Source organism: Ornithodoros turicata, chromosome 1 (genome assembly GCF_037126465.1).
Source record: "Ornithodoros turicata isolate Travis chromosome 1, ASM3712646v1, whole genome shotgun sequence".
Classification (NCBI taxonomy): domain Eukaryota; kingdom Metazoa; phylum Arthropoda; class Arachnida; order Ixodida; family Argasidae; genus Ornithodoros; species Ornithodoros turicata.
The window spans coordinates 156652863-156669411 of NC_088201.1; the positions used below are offsets into that span (position 1 = coordinate 156652863).

Genomic DNA, 16549 nt, shown 5'->3' on the forward strand with positions numbered 1-16549 from the left:
ACCGGGATTTGGACGCTGTGTAGAGCATAGCTACCTCTATACGCAAAAGAAAACCGCACAGTTCTAGGTGCTATCTATGAGCCGCAGTTGCCGTTCACGACAGGCACGGTTTTCGCCAGCACTGCGAACTTTGCTCGTGTGTAGCATCCGCCACATCGAGATTTGGGAATAAATGTTTCGTGGTGTGTCGTTTTGCATTATTAGGGACTGCTAAAGAAATTTTCGTAAAAATTTGGGGTCGTTTTGTGGGGGCCGAGCAGGTCCACCGGATCATTTCGCGTGGAATCGCCCCAGTGTCTTTCGAAGGCAACCCTTTACCGTCCGTACCATCATTTCCCAAAATCCGCCCCACCAGGCGGCGCGTTCAACGATGAACCTCCACCTGATGTTTCTGGTGGAGCAGAAGTCTCTGACTGCGGCGGTGTTTATATGCTCCCATAGATCTCTGATGTCCTTAGCCGCTCGTCGAAAAGTCAAAGCATTGTCCGAGTAGATCAGTTCTGGCAGGCCCCTTCGGGATGCAAAACGCCGGAACGCCAATAGAAAGTTCGTCGTCGATAAACTGGATACAATTTCAAGATACACAGCCCGAGTTACTGCGTATGTAAATAAAGCGACATAGCTCTTTGCGTCTCCGACGGCTGTCTTCACATACAAAGGTCCCGCGAAATCAATGCCCATGGCGGCAAAGGGATGTGTGCGTGTGATTCGCTCACCGGGTAAAGGAGCCGTAGGAGCCGTCGATGGCTTCAGTTTGTATCTGCAGCAGACTGTACATCTCCTTACTATCTGTTTCACAACTTGTCGGCACCTAGGTATCCAATACATTTCTCTTAGCTCTGTCATAGTTTCCAACAGTCCTCCGTGCAAAATGCGACAGTGTGCGCTCTGAATCACGAGCTCCGTGAAGCCATGTCGTGGAGGTAGAATGATGGGGTGCCGAACTGCTGGTTCCAACTGTCCTTGTTGGAGTCGTCCTGTCACTCGCAACATTCCCCGGTCGTCGAGGAAGGGGTTGATCTGGAACAGCTCTGATTCAGGACTAACTGAGCGCTGCTTACTGAGTGCGTGAATTTCCGGTTGGTATTGTTCATCTTGCGTGCGAAGTATCCAGTACGTCTCTGCTGCTCTTATTTCTTCGGTGGTGAGTGGTCCGGTCGGTGTGTCCTCAGTTCGGCGGCATTTCGCCACAAACCTCATGACCCATGCGGTCACTTTCAATACCCTTAATAACTTGCTGAAGCGCTCAAGTTGCAGTAGCCGGCCTTCAATATCTGCCACACCCAATATAAGATAAGGTGGTGATGAGGACGCTCCCGCTCGTTCTTCATCGACAACTTTCGGTGCTCTGTCGTCAGGGGCCGTGTGAACGTAAGGCTCCGGCCAGCATACCTCTTCTCGCTGCAGCCATTCCGGTCCTCTCCACCACAACGAGCTCGAAACACAGATTTCAGCTCTGATGCCTCTTGTTACCAAGTCGACCGGATTGCAGTGGCCGGGACAATGTCTCCACCTCGCTGGATCGGTGATGCCTTGGATTTCAGTAAGCCTATTGCTCACAAATGGCTTCCATCTGTTCGTAGACAATCGGATCCAGCTTAGCGCTATTGTGGAGTCTGTCCACATGTGATATTCAGCTGCAGGCGCGTGGAGAATACCTGCCGCGTAGCTGAGTAGCCTAGCTCCAATCAGGGCCCCCATTAATTCAAGTCGTGGCAACGTGAGACGTTTGATGGGTGCTCCTCGTGCCTTCGCAAGCATGAGGTTCACGTGCACTTGTTCAGTCTCAGTCCGCACTCGCAGGTACATAGCAACCCCGTACGCGTGCGGACTGGCATCGGTGAAAACGTGAAGCTGGATAGTGTATCGAGTCTGCTCGCTGATAGGAATGAGACACCGCTGCGTATGTAACAGGCTCAGCTTCGGAGTATCTTGGCACCACGTGTCCCACTCTGAGCTGAGATCATCTGGTAGTTCACAGTCCCAATCGATTCCGAGTTCCCAGAGCTTTTGAAACATTATCTCCACGCGGATCACGAATGGAGAGAGAAATCCCAAAGGGTCAAATATTCTACCCGTTGCTTGGAGCAAAAATCGCTTCGTGTTCTTTCGACTCGTGAGGAAATCAACGATGGCAGAAGTGTCGAAATTGAACACGTCGTCTTCTCTGTTCCATACGACACCAAGCACCTTTGTTTCAGCACTTGTTCTCAGTGCGCGGGTCACGTTTTTTGCGGTATGTTCCTCAAACACATCGTTTAGTGCCTTAGAGCTAGACGCCCATTTGCCCAGCTCCATCCCTGCCCTTTTGAAAATACCAGTTGATTCAGAACAGATGCGCAGCGCTTCCTCCAATGTTGCAGCTCCTGTAATCATGTCATCAACATACATGGAGCTCTCTAGCACTGTCGCAGTCTCAGGGAATTCCTCCTTCATAAGTCTGAGATGATGGGAGAGGGTTGCCGCCAGTAGAAACGGACTCGCTGCCGTCCCAAAAGGTACAGCAGTCATTCTCCATTCTTCCACAGGAGGCATCTCGTGGCCAGGGGTTGGCAGTGTAGAAAACCATAGGAAACGAAGAAAGTCTCTGTCCTCTTCCTTTATGCCAATCTGCAGGAATGCCTTCCGCACGTCCGCTGTTATGGCAATTCTGTGCAGTCGGAACCTCAAGAGAAGCCGGACAAGGTCAGGCACCATTTTTGGTCCCTTCTCGAGGCAGTCGTTCAGAGAAGGTGCACCGCTAGTGTGCGACGATGCATCGAAAACGACGCGCAGCTTAGTGGTGGCTGAAGACTCCCGAATCACAGGTCGGTGCGGCATGTAGTACACCTGTCCTGTGTCTGACTCAGCAGACGCTGGATTAACCTTCTCAGCGTGTCCCTCCTCTAGGTACGTCCGGATGGCTTCATCGTACCTGGCGAGCATCTCTGGGTCTCGCGTCAGTCTCGTGCTCAGGCGCTTCATGCGTTCGAGCGCTACCCCTCTGTTGCTCGGTAGGTCTACCCTGGGTTGTTGTTTAAAGGGTAAATTCACTCGATAGCGCCCGTCCTGGAACTCGATCGAGCCTTCAAAGCGCTCCATGAGTGCTTGGTCATCTCGGTCTCGTGTCGGGTTATCAGTAATTCCAAGATGCTCCAGGACCCGGAAACGTCGCAATGCCAATGATGTGTCGTCCTCGATTTCGACGGCAGCGCGTAGAACGCAAATCAGGGTGTCGCTCTGCTCGGATACCGAGCTCCTGGTTTTGGTGGGCCCCTGAAAAGTCCATCCTAGCGAGTTGTTGATGGCAGCCATCGCACTGTTGTTTTGGTCGTGTTGCACGTTCCCTTTTACGATCTTTCAAAGCTGGTCTGATCCGATGAGCACCGATAGTCCTGTCTCTCGAGGAACGCTTGGAAACATGACTCTGTCGGCGATGTCCATTCCGCACTCCCTTAGCTGAGCGACCAACGAACACTGGGTCGGAATCTGTGCCATGTCCCTGCAAACGAACGGAATCTCGATAGCTTCGAGTGTCACCTCCATTTGGTCGAACTGGCTTCTCAGCTTGAGTCGCACTACATTGCGACGCTGGCTTGGCGCTGGTGCATTGTCAGCGAAGGTGCTCAGTCGCAGGTCGATTTCTCTTAACACAGGCAGTTCCAGTTTTCGAGAGACGTCCTCCCTGACAAACGTTTTTTGACTGCCACCATCGATGACGCCTCGCAAATAGGTGCAGTCCTTGTCGGTCACAGCCCAAGCACGGAATGTCTGGAGGAGCACATCACAGTCCGTGTGGCGGGTTTTTCCTTCATTCGAGATGGACGCTTTCGACGCTGTCGTCTTTCTGTGCCGTGGACTTCCGAGAAGAGTCACACATGGACGTCGCATGACGCCCGTTACAGGTTGCACAAGTAATCCTTCGACGACAGTCCCTTGCCCTGTGGCCTCTAAGCGTGCATATAAAACACCGCATGTCGCTAGAAAGCCGTTTCCTCTTCTCCTCTATGGTTAAGGAAGACCGACAGTTTTCCGCAGCATGCGTCGATGACTTGCAGAATAAACACTGTGTTGCCACCTTAGTGCTGGTGCGGAGTACAGGTGCTGCCGGGATCCTAGCCTTCGTCTTTTGTGCAGGGCGTGCGCCAGTTCCCTTTCGGGTCGTATCTCTCGCACTATCGTCAGTGAAGCCACAACCCTCACGACTCTCTATTTCAACGCAGAGATAATCCAGGATTTGTGTAAGCTCCACTTCCGAGTCGTCAGATCTTGCCTCAGAACCATCTGAGGATGCCGAAGAAGTGCGCGTTGCCTGCTTCGCACTTCTGTGATAGCCGACAACTATGTCCGCCGGCAAGGCCTGTAGGAGCACGTCGCACATCATAGTGTAATATGTCAGAGGGCTAACCCCGAGAGCCTTCAGTCCTCGGATATTGCCTTGTACGTGGTCGTAGAGGCATCTCAAACTCCTGACACCGCCGCTGCAGCTTGTCCCGTCAACCAAGATCTGAGATAGTGGAATTTCTCTGACGGGGACAAGTTCGAGTTATCGTGAACGGCGCTGCAGTACTGCTCTCAGAACGGTTGCCAGGAAAGCAGGTCCCCATCGAACTTGTATCGGTCCAGTTTCTGGAGCTTTATACCCCCCGTGCCTGTGGAAAGCGCGGCACGTATATTGCTGGTCACCATAGGAGTTGCACCGGATTCTTCACCTGCTTCAGTTGCATTTTGCGCAGCAGTCGCTATATGTCCGGCATTTAGCTTGTTGATCGCATACTTCAGTCGAGCAAGCGCGCTGAGAGCTTGATCTTCGTACTCCGCGATCACGGAATATTCTTCCTCTATCTCAGCGCTCGGTATTTGTGGATCTATCTCCTCATTTATTTTCTCTAACCTCTTGTTGCTGGCCGTTAATCGTTCCATCAGAACGGTCAGCTCTTCTACAGTTACGTCAGTTTTCTGAAGGGCGGAACTCACCTCGTTGATTATTTTTGTGTTCCGCCCTCATTGTGCAGTTCGCTTCGGCTTCAGCCTTTCGATGTCCTCCATGCCTTCTGACGATGAGCTCATATCCACAGGCAGTCACCTTCACACAACAGAGTTACTCAGTCCACTGAGTTCAGAGTCCGCTGAGTCGCGTAAATGCCGGGTTTCGGCACCAGTATTTTGTAGGGAAATGTGAAGAAATGCTGAATGCTTTTGTAGCTGCTTAATAAAACAGTACTCTGTCTAACACTCAACATTTAATACTACCATGTAGACTCAGATACATAAATGCATGGGAAAAAACACTATAATTCGAGCGTCTGCTCGGTAGCGAGGTAGAATCGTCTCTGTCTCTATCGCCAGTCACACACAGAACACCAAATCCCCTAAAAGAAACCCGATCCGGACCTTTCTCCAACACAGATGCGCGCAAACGGAGACGTAGCCCATAAACACCACGCGCAGTAACGGTGTTGGGGGAAAGAAGTGACCCCTGCTGGCGGAACCGCGCTGTCCTGTCTGGAGTTTGTCTCTCCCGGTTCGGATTTTCAACAACTGGGCCGTGTTACCTCTTTAGTCAATATGTGAGTGTATCTGCTGCACGCATAAAGTAGCACAGAGGTCATTTTTAGAACCCTGTTTTCTTCGTATAAAACTGGAGAATAGGCCAGAAAGTTACACCGTGAGCAGCTAACCCCACAGACAGGAGAACCAGAACGAGTTCTCCTTATTACGTCATAGGTGACGTGGCAGCATCACACCTTGTCCTCCTCGTAATACCAGGAGTGGCGAGTTAAGGGTGAAGGCGTGGACCCGTGTTTATGTGATTTTTTATTTTTTATTTTTTTGCTGGGAAACAAATTACACACGTCAAAACTTTAGCGCCATTCAGTAAAATGACACACACACTTTCATGAGACGTCTTAATCTGAATTTTTTTTGGGTGGCCCTCTGTACTCGACGAAGGCATACCTTGAGCGTGAGGGAACGATAACACACGAAGAAGTAGACAAGACGAGGCTCAAACTTCTTCGTGTGTTATCGTTCCCTTAAGCTCAAGGTATGCCTTCGTCGAACCTTCACCAGCTTGCTTGCCTACTCACCCCTATTTCCTCTGTACTCCTTTGAGTCCAGAGATGCATATTTGCGGCTTCAACGACCTACACTTGCGCCGGCCACTGCCGTGTCGGCCATATTATGTCCACCAGTCCTGCTTCAGAAGTTCAGCTTTTAGTGCGCACAAACTGACATTCTTCGTGAAAACGCAATTAATGTTTTTTTCTTCCAGTCATCCCATACTGTGAAGTGCAACCCAGAGACGTAGGCAAAGAGTTCCCATCACTGGAGCTTGTTTATCCCTTTAACTGGCGCAAATAGAACGCACGGTCAAATATTTTTTAAATGCGTTGATGAAGCTTCAACAAGTCATAAAAGTGTAAAACCGCAAGCGCCAGGTCGCTGTAACACTCCGCTTAGAAATTTCCACAAATTTGTGGAAATTGTGAAAATTTATAAAAATCGGATGTCAGTGAGCTCAACCGGTCCCAAGTACGCTGATAGACTGGTAATCAACGTCACCGACCCTTAGAAACAGCTAATAACAACATGGAGCATCCACCAAAGCTATGTAATTCTTACTCACTGCATTACCCCTGAACGGGCACCTCGACAATTTTGTTTAGAAATGCGTGGTAGCAGAGAGCTCAATAAAACAAGAGAGATGATTTTTTTTTCTGTACGTGCTACAAGGGCCATATTATTACCAAAAAAATTTGTATGCATTGCCTGATCTCTGTCTGCGGAAATATCCTGCACAAAGACGCTCGTTCTCCAAAGCGCCGTAACTTTTGGCGCGCGATCGTCGTCTTTCTTTTTAGATGCCACCCGGGGGGGGGGGGGGGATATGTTTAATGCAAAGTAAGAAAAAAAAGGGAGGCACACCTATCGTCACGATACTTAGTCAAACAACAGAACATTATTTCCGAAGTAAAATGTAGGTGTCGGCAATCTTCGATCGCTCTCCTCCTCAGAGAACGCCGGTTTTGAACATGCTCAACAAAATTGTCTAGCAACCAGTTAAAGGGTACATCAGGAAATTGAGTGAAGAAAGCAGGAATTAGTTGCATAAGAAGAGTGACATAGCATGCGCGCTGGAACGTGGATTAGCAGGCTGCAAGTAATACCATGTTTGAGTTTCTTCTCTGACAGACCCAAAGTATTTACATGCGATTGTAAGCAGCCATTTTACCAATGATGCCAGTGGGCTTCGCCCGTCCATCAATGAGGGGTTTATTCACTAATGTCGCACTGCTGCCACACTGTAGGTCCGTCAAAATTAATTTCCCATGTCCCCGCATTCGTTCGCTGCCATATTCTTTTCGGATGAATATTAATGTCGAAAACATTGAAACCGCTTGAATATGTTACAAATCACACAGCACAATAACTTTGGAACACCAAATACAGGGTGTGTGTTTATTTTTCGAGACAGATTTCTCATTAAAAAAAAAAAACTATAAGTACTATAGACATGCTGTTTTCACTTCTATCATGTCTGGGCTGGCGGACGTTCTTGGCAATATGTTACTCAACCGTCAAATGACCAATTACCTAAAAATTGTTATCTCACTTTTTAATTCTACACGCTTCGAAGTTGTCCCAATGAGAACATCTGTTCGTTTCGGTGACCTGATATCGTAGCCATTTTCGGAACAAAAATCCGCTCGGTAGATTATTCACAAAATGTTCGTGGAGGAACCCCTTCTTTTTCTTTATTTTGTTCATTGCACATCTTCAAATTCCTGCCTTTCCTTCACCCCCAATGTGAGAGAGTGAAAGGGCACAGTGTTGCCTCTTGCGTCCTGGAAAAAGATTAAAAGGAAACAGAAAATGCATGCCAAGATAAGGGCAGTTCCGTTTGTGCCACACGATACCTGTGTTTTTGTTTTGTGGGACTGGAAGCTTATCTTCGACGCATGAGGCTCTGTCACACCCTCTCACATTGGGTGTGAAGGAAACCCAAGCAGCACAATGTACTGAAAGTCGAGTGCAATAGGGGTGGACGGTATGTGTCTTATCAATGTGCTTTAGTTGCACGAGCCTGTTCAAGGCCTTCCACCTACCCGTCCACCCCTATTGCACTCGACTTTCAGTACATTGTGCTGCTTGGGAAGACGCGTCTCTAGATATGTACAATGAACAAAAAAAAAAAGGAAAAGAAAATGGTGTTCCTTCACGAATTTTTTGCATACGATCTATCGACCGGATATCTGCTCCGAAGACGGCTGCGATATCGGGTCACCGAAAGGAAGAGTTGTTCGCATTCGGACAGCTCCCTCACCAGCTCCGGTGGCGCAGCGGTAACGCGTGCGCTTGGAGACTGGGAGGTCCGCGGTTCGAATCCTCGGGCCGGGTGTGCCGTCTGGGGTTTTTCCTGGGTTTCCCTCAGATGTGTAATAGGCGTATGCCGGCACAGTTCCCCTGAAGTCGGTCCATGGACGCAGATGGGATATGAATGGGCTGATGAAACATTTTCTTGCGTAAGAATAAATACACCTGTAGGTTCTCAAAATGGAAAAGCACAGTGTCGATTTTCGTGGGAGACAGCCACAAAGGCATCTTTTTTCTTTTTTTTTTTGCTTCCTTCATGGCCTCAACTGATGAACAAGCTGCAGCACATTATTGTGACATTTTTTTTGTTTTTGTGAAGAAAAATAAACCTGTAGATTTTCAATATGTTAGAGGAGAGGACTACTTATACAAATAAAGCAAGATTTCTTTTAGACGACCTATATGTGAATATAATATCTGAAAAAAAAAATAATTTTTTGCAAGTGCTTGATATTCTCAAACACTTGGTTAAACAATGAATACAGATCAGCTTGATATTTTTATGTGAAGCTGATCACAAGCAATCAGTTACAAGCATAAATAATCTGGGGCACCTTCAAGAATGCTAATTTGCCGGAAATTTATCGTAAACTTTACCAAAAATGTGCTCCGTTCTTGAGTTCGCACCACATCACCAGATTTATTCTCGTTCTACATACCCTTTGTGATGGCAGACCCGTGCTTCCCCTCTAACACCAGGCAAGGAAAGCGCACAAATCATGTATACGTAGATGTCAGAAGGAAGCTCGTAAGCGACATCTTCATATTTCGGCACAGTTTAATGCGCCCCCATTGTTCAAGAAAACAAAACGATGATTTACATTCGATATATGCATCGTGTAAAAAATGCACACATTTTTTTTCAAAAAGTCAAGCTACATCTCTGGCTTGTTTTGGCTGGAATAGCCGAGATTGACAGTTACACAAGCTGATGTATGTCAGCATTCAAGATATAAAGGAAAAAAAGGCAATTTAAAATGCCTCACTCAATTAACCTTGACACTCCTTGACAGGTGTTTTTTTATCCTAAAATGGTTTTATTGCCAAAATCCACGAGAATGACCGTCATCACATTAACAAGTTTCAACTGACTACAAAGTAATAACAAACATGTGCTTACTTTTTCTGCAATCAAGATGTGAATTACATTGTTGTGTTGCAGGCTTCAGTGAAAAAAAATCACTGCTTTTGATGTCACTGCTGAGTGAGTACGGCACTGCTAGTGACGCAACATGAGATTCCAGTGTCTTTCGCCCCACCCTATGTTATTTCATGTGCAATTAGCATCAGAATCAATGAGCTTGCATGATGCACTTACGAAGGGTAATTTCATGTGTGCCAATAAACATACTGCAGTGCTAATTTACAATGTGGGTGTGGAGCACACTCATATTCAGTATGTCATGTGAACTAGAGGAGCATTTTCTGCCATAAACATTAGATGAGCGAAGACGCCAAAAAACGTAAGCAGTGTTTACGTGTATTTGACAACCTGCATTTTTATTACTGAGAGGCTCTCTTAGTAGCTAGAGGGAAAGGGTGCTGGCAATGTGGCACATGTTCGTAAGATGTAAAACCAGAGACACAGAAAAAAATCGACAGCATATCATGATCTCAAGCATGTTATTGTGTCCGTGTTTATGTCTCCTGTTCTGCGTTTCTTAATCTTTTTGTGTAGTTGCCGGATTTTAGCCCAACAGCAGGGGTCAGCAATTAGAGAACATCCAGAACATGCAAGGCATACATTTCCTCATTCTCCGCATTCCTCATTCAAGTAACGTTGAAGAAGTAACCATGCGAAGAAACAATACAACAGTGAAGCTGGCTTCAGTACACTACAACATGTCACATGTAACAATATACAGTATGCCTCAGTGTTGCCCAAACCACGTGTCAGGACCCCCATTGAGGCAGCGATAGCCCAAACGGGGCCCAAGGGAAAGCAGAGGATGTGAGCGCAATATGCCACAAAACCAAGGAAACTATCTCTCTACGACTGCATTATATTGAAGTTGTTTTACAAAAACGCAAGTTCAGTTCAGCGCACAATCAGTCGGGAAACAAGCTGACGCGCGGCAATGCTTTCAATCAAGTGTGTCGCAGCATTCCTCACTGTATCATGACGAGACCCTCGACCTACATCAGAAGCTACTTGCGCACACTAGTATAACATTCATATTTATTTATTTATTTATTTTGAGAACCCCAAAGGTCCGGGGGAATTATATGGGGATGGGAACTCGAGCGTAAGATACATTTACAGCAACTTGATAAAAACAAACAAGCAAGCAAAAAACAACAACACAATCAGCAGTAAGTAAGCAGGAAAATGAAGAAACGACGACCATCAAACTTATATCAAAACAAGTATTAAAGCATGAAACAGGGAGTTCGTTCAATAAGTACAGATAATTAATAAATATGATAAGGGGAGGAGAAAAATTTCATAGCAACTGACATACAAGCGTGGTGGTCTTGTGGGTGGAGTGAACGGGAGAGGGTGTTACAAAATACTGTATGGTCGATAATAGTTGCCAGAGATGATGGGAGGTTGTCCCATTCGATTGCAGTTGAAGAAAAGAATGATCTGGATAATGCATTGGTATTACAATGAAAGCGTGTGACCTTATTAGTGTGGTCGATGCGAGGAAAAATGACACTCGGGCGGGTGATGGGCGATTGGTGCGGTGGCAAGATCAAAAAGAACCAATGGAAGAGGGCTAATTTGGCAAGACGGCGACGATGTTCGAGTGAGTCGAGATTAAGATTTTATTTTAATGCGGTGACAGAGGTATCGAATTAGTAGTCGTTGGAAATGAAACGGGCGGCCCGATTCTGGATGGCTTCTATGGCGTCGCAGAGATATTTTGGGGAGGGTCCCAAATAGGTGATGCATATTCCAGCTTGCTTCGTACAAGAGCCGTGAAGGTTTAGGAGCTTAAGATGGCGGCCGCCAACCTGAGGGTGCGTCTAACAAAGCCTAGGGAGCGAGAAGCGTTAGTTATCATGTGGTTTATGTGCTCGTTCCAAGTTAGGTTGGAGGAAAGGTGGATTCCAAGATATTTGTAAAAATATGCTCGGGTTAATGTGATATCACTCAGAATGTAGGGGAAGGGAGGAACTTTGCAATGTTCAGAGGCATTTGCCACTCATTGCACCAACGCCGGATTAGTTAAAGGTCGCTTTGTAAGGTTAGTTGGTCAGAAGGAGAGAGGATTTGCCTGTACACTACACAGTCGTAAGCAAAGAGACGAATCGTGGAAGATATGCCTGAAGGAAGGTCATTTATATTGATAAGGAAAAGGAGAGGGCCGAGGACTGAACCCTGAGGGACACCAGAAAGCACAGGTACATCTGGGGATAGGTGGTTGTTGCAAGTAACAAATAACGTACGATTAGTCAGAAATTGAGGTGAGAATTAGTGAGAAATTGATCCAACGGACGACATACGGGTCGAGGTTAAGCAGATAGAGTTTGTATAGAAGCTTAGAGTGCAGCACCATATCGAAGGCCTTGCGAAAGTCTAAGAAAGCGGCGTCAGTCTCATGATTATTGTCCGCGTGGAGAAAGATGTCGTGAACAAAACTGGCTACTTGAGTTTCACACGAAAAGAGCTTTCGAAACCCGTGCTGCAAGGGATAGAAGAAGCATTTTTCTTCAAGGTACTTAACTACGTTGGAGTATGCGTTCGGGAATTTTACATACTATAGAAGTGAGTGAAATGGGGCGGTAGTTATTAACGATGTGGCAGCTGCCTGATTTGTGAATAGGGACAATCTTCGCCGTCTTCCAGTCGTGCGGTAAAGCATAATCTTGGAGTGACTGAGTAAATATGCAACATAGCATCTTGCTGGAAATCGATCTCGTGTTGTATAGAACCTTCGGGTTAATAGAGTCCAGACCAGCACTTGACGACAGCTTAAGTGACTCAATGATTTTACAAATGCCATGTGTGCTGATATGAATGGGGACCATAGGTGAGGATGCGATTACTGATAATGGAGTTTGGCTGTACCCGTTATCGGTGCTGAAAATGGATGGAAACAAGGAAGCGAAAGCGCGTTGGCGCGTCGTTGTCGGGGGGTGTCAGTTAGACTGATAAGGTGGGATTTTGGCGGAGATAAAATTTTCCAAAATTGTTTTGGTTTATTTGTCAAGAGAGATGGGAGGTCGATGGTAAAGAACTTATGTGTCACTTCCTTGATCGAGTACCTGTATTCTCGTTCACAGTAGTGAAATTTAGCCCGTGATACGTCGTCGCCAAGACGCTTTGCCTTCCTGAATAAACGCTTTTTCTTGGTTAGCAAGATATTAAGACTTTTCGTGAACCAAGGATTGTGATTATAAGATTTCACTCTTATCTTTGGAACATTGTACTCGGTAAGGTATTTTATGTTGTCACGAAAGAGGGACCAGTTATCCTCAATGGAGTGAGGCAAGTTGCCATGAAAGGAATTTTCATACAGAGCTTCAAGACCCTCGTTGATGGCTTGGAAGTCAGCTCGAGCATAGTCGTATATGGTTTTATCGTTGAATTTATGAACATTTGGACTACTTGAAGAGATATCTTAGAAAATGGCCTTGTGGTCACTGAGACCATCAGTGACATGCAAAGAAGTGAACATGAAAGAACTGATGTTCTGGCTGGGTATCCTGGCTAAGCTGGCTAACCTTTTCAGTGACTTTAATCTTTCATGCAAAGAAGTGATGTGCTCAGGATGGGAGGTTAAAACCAAGTCAAGGGTTGACTGCGTGGCATGAGTTATTCGGGTAGGATGTGGAACGACATGCGATAGATTAAATGTAAGGCATAAATCCACAAACAGTGTCTCTTGTGAACTCGGGAAAGACTGCCGTGGAGCAAGTCCCAATTTACTGACCGTATATGTATCAGCGTATATTGAAGATATATATTACTGTATATGTATCAGGGCAGATTTCAAGCTTCCTGAGCGCGCACAGACGGTGATCTCAGTTGTCTCGCGACGTAACAGACGGAGAAAGACACCGGCTGTCACACACACAGACATCCCGAAGGCTATGCCCATCTTTGTTGATGCACCCACGAATCCACAGGAAGACTGCCGAAACTCTCCCACTCGTATTAAGTACCTGTAGCTTGAACTACAAACAGTTTGGTGCACACTCCACAAAACGAGAACAGCTGATTGCTGATTTCATGGGCGCGGTCATGCGAGCCGAGAAGGACAGTTCAACAGAGGAGCAATTTTAGGTAAGTTCGAACGTGGCACCAGTCGTCGGTGCAACAATTTCCAGAGTGAACCGAGCTCGATCAGCTCAGATAGCGCTTTTTTCATTATTTTTCTTTTTAGTATTATTTATCATTATTTTTTATTCATTTCCAATTCTAATTCCAATTCCAGTTCAACCGCTCAGCGCGATGACACTAGTGCAACGCAGAGCTCTGGTGCAACGTAGAGTCAATAAATCTTTCGCTTCCTCGCTTCCCTAAGGAGAAGAGTACTTGAAGTATATTCGTGTTGTGTGATTCCTTTTTCCCTCTCTACGTTCCAGAAACATACGGTTTCTGAGCCAAGACAATATAGTCGCCCGTACAGTGAAGACCACCACCCCAAACGTGGTTGCCACGGTTTCGGTTTTGGCCCATTTGCATGTCAAAATTCAGGGATTGATATTTTAATACACGTGCGTGTTTCAAAATTTTTAAACGTGGATTTTAACTAGGGCAGTCTCTCATATCGGTATCTGGCTTTTGTTCAAGATGTGCTTATTAGAGTTAATTAATGAATTTAATTGATTAGTCAACCTTATTAGTCAATATAGTCTCACTTGGAAAAGATGCGCGCCCGTAGAACTCAACTGTGAAAATGACGTGCTGTCGTGACTTTTTTCTAAAAGTTTGTCCAAGCTGAAACACACACACACACACAAAATAAACGGGGTGCCACAAACGCATACTTCGTGGTCGTAGCCATTTTTAGTAGAGATTTTTTAAAATAAAACAACTAGGACTACGTGTACATTAGTTTCGCACTTACGCGTACGCGAGTGTAGGAAAACCTTATCTGCAAGGTATTTTGGCATTCTAATTTCCATAATTCACTAAGATGTATTTTTTTATGAAGCTGTTTTTCTTTGTTTCGAGAAACAGCAAGAGCAGAATTGCTGGCAGTCGGTTTAGATATGAGATGAATCCTTCATCTATATGCTTCAAATTATTATCCACAGAGGTGACATTTGTTTTTAGTGCACCGTTTCAGATTTTCCATTATGAAGATACCTTGCTCGCACTAACTCGGAAGTCAGCAAGGGGGAGCGAGCCCTAACCTAACCTAACCTAACCCAACCCAACCTAACCTAACCTGAAGGAGAGCACGGCGGGACATGGAGTTCGAGATTGAGAAGTACGGCATTTTCAAAGAGGTCCTCGGAGGGAAAATTCGGGGGGGGGGGGGGGCAGAGCCAGCACCGTGAAAACTCGAGGAGCCGTGGACAGTTCCCCCCTGCCCCCACATTCCGATTTATACCGAAACTAAACAGGAGCAGCTTTCCAAGCTAGGGCTCCGGAACGGACCGACAACAGTAAAAAACAATAAAGAAAAAAGAAAAAACAAGAAAGAAAAAAGGGGAAGGAAGCACAAAAAAGGTATATTCGCTTGAACCGCAACGGGTCAAAAAACATCGCAAACACGTTTTTCTTGTGCCGGTCATCGGCATTTAGCAGCCTTTCTGAACCGTGATGTGGATTACAGGCCCAAATAATGACAAATGAGCAAGCAAGCATTCTCGCTGCTCACTTTTTGGTCACTTTACGTCGTCTGAAGTGCAAATTGTTGCGCCTACCACTAGCGCCACATTCGCGTTCAAATTGCTCCTCTGTTGAACTGTCCTTGTCGGCTCGCATGGCATGGCCGCGTTCATGAAATCGGCAATCAGCTGTTCTCGTTTTCTGGAGTGTACACCAAACTGTTCACAGTTCAAGGTACAGGTACTTAATCCGAGTGGGAAAGCCTCGGCGGTCTTCCTGTGGATTCTTGGGTGCATCAACGAAGATGGGCATAGTTTTCGGGATGGCTGTGTGTTCGACAGCTGATATCTGTGCGCTGAACTAACTTCTATTTTTTAAAAATAGCTTCAATATATTGCAGTTGTAGCGTGATAGTTTCGTTGGTTTTGTCCCATGTTGCGTTCACTTCATCTGCTTTTTCTTTTCGCCAAGTGGTGTAACCCCCGCTTTGACTATTGCGGCCTCCCAAAGGTTTATGTGTCAGTTATGGAAACACTGATATTGTTACATGTGACACATTGTAGTGTACTGTAGCCAGCTTCACTGTTTGACTGATAATTTGCACGGTTACTTCTTTAATATTATTTGAATTACTTTCATCTGATACTGTACCATTAAATAGGATAGGAATCCATTATGGTTTAGAATTATTTTTCCTTTGCAATGTTCCCACACTGATCTTGGTGACAAGTTGTCTCTCATTAAATTCCTTTTGGGTTGTATTTCACACTGCTTACAGCATAATGTGAGAATGAGAAAATGTATGCTTCACATGTTCTCAGCATCCTCTACAACAGCTGCTCCTGGGCTTAAAATCCAGAAACTACACACGAAAAAAAAAAACTGTAGAACAGACGACACATAAAAAAGGACACGACAAAATTATTGGGACTGTGTTATGCTATACTTTTTGTGTGTGTGTGTGTGTGTGTCTCTCTGGTTCTGCATTTTTGTGAACATGCGCCATGCTGCCGGCACCCTTGCCCTCTTGTCACGAAAACAGCCTCAGACATAAAAATGCAGACAAAAAAGTAGAGAACTCCAACTTAACATAACAAGAGAGAACAAAGATGGGGACACAGGAAGTTTTAGAGTCTTGGCACATACGCAGTGACCCCTCGGTTTGTAACAAAAACCGTGGCCCCTCCCTGAACAATACTCCCATCTCCTTAAATAGCGACGGGTTATGCAATCTCTCATTCAGTTTCGCACTGATGATGTCCGTCGCATGACGGACGAAACGTCTGAGTAAACCCTGTTATGTTGTTATGTTGAGTCGAAGTTCTCTACTTTTTTGTCTAGTTATGTCATCTCCCGCCTTTTGGAGTATTTTTGCATAAAGATGCAGGTTGTGAGAGGCACATAAACACTGCTTACATTGCTAACCTTTCTATCACAAGACATGTGAAAGGATTGCCAAATTAC

At 45.9% G+C, this 16549-nt stretch overlaps 1 protein-coding gene across 1 annotated transcript; it reads right to left on the reverse strand.

Moving 5' to 3' along the window:
• Nucleotides 1–270: 270 nt before the first annotated feature.
• Nucleotides 271–3294, reverse strand: LOC135388108 (uncharacterized). The gene has a single exon (XM_064617436.1). It carries the CDS (start codon nucleotides 3292–3294, stop codon nucleotides 271–273), a length of 3024 nt encoding a protein of 1007 aa, XP_064473506.1.
• Between the last annotated feature and the right edge of the window lie 13255 nt (nucleotides 3295–16549).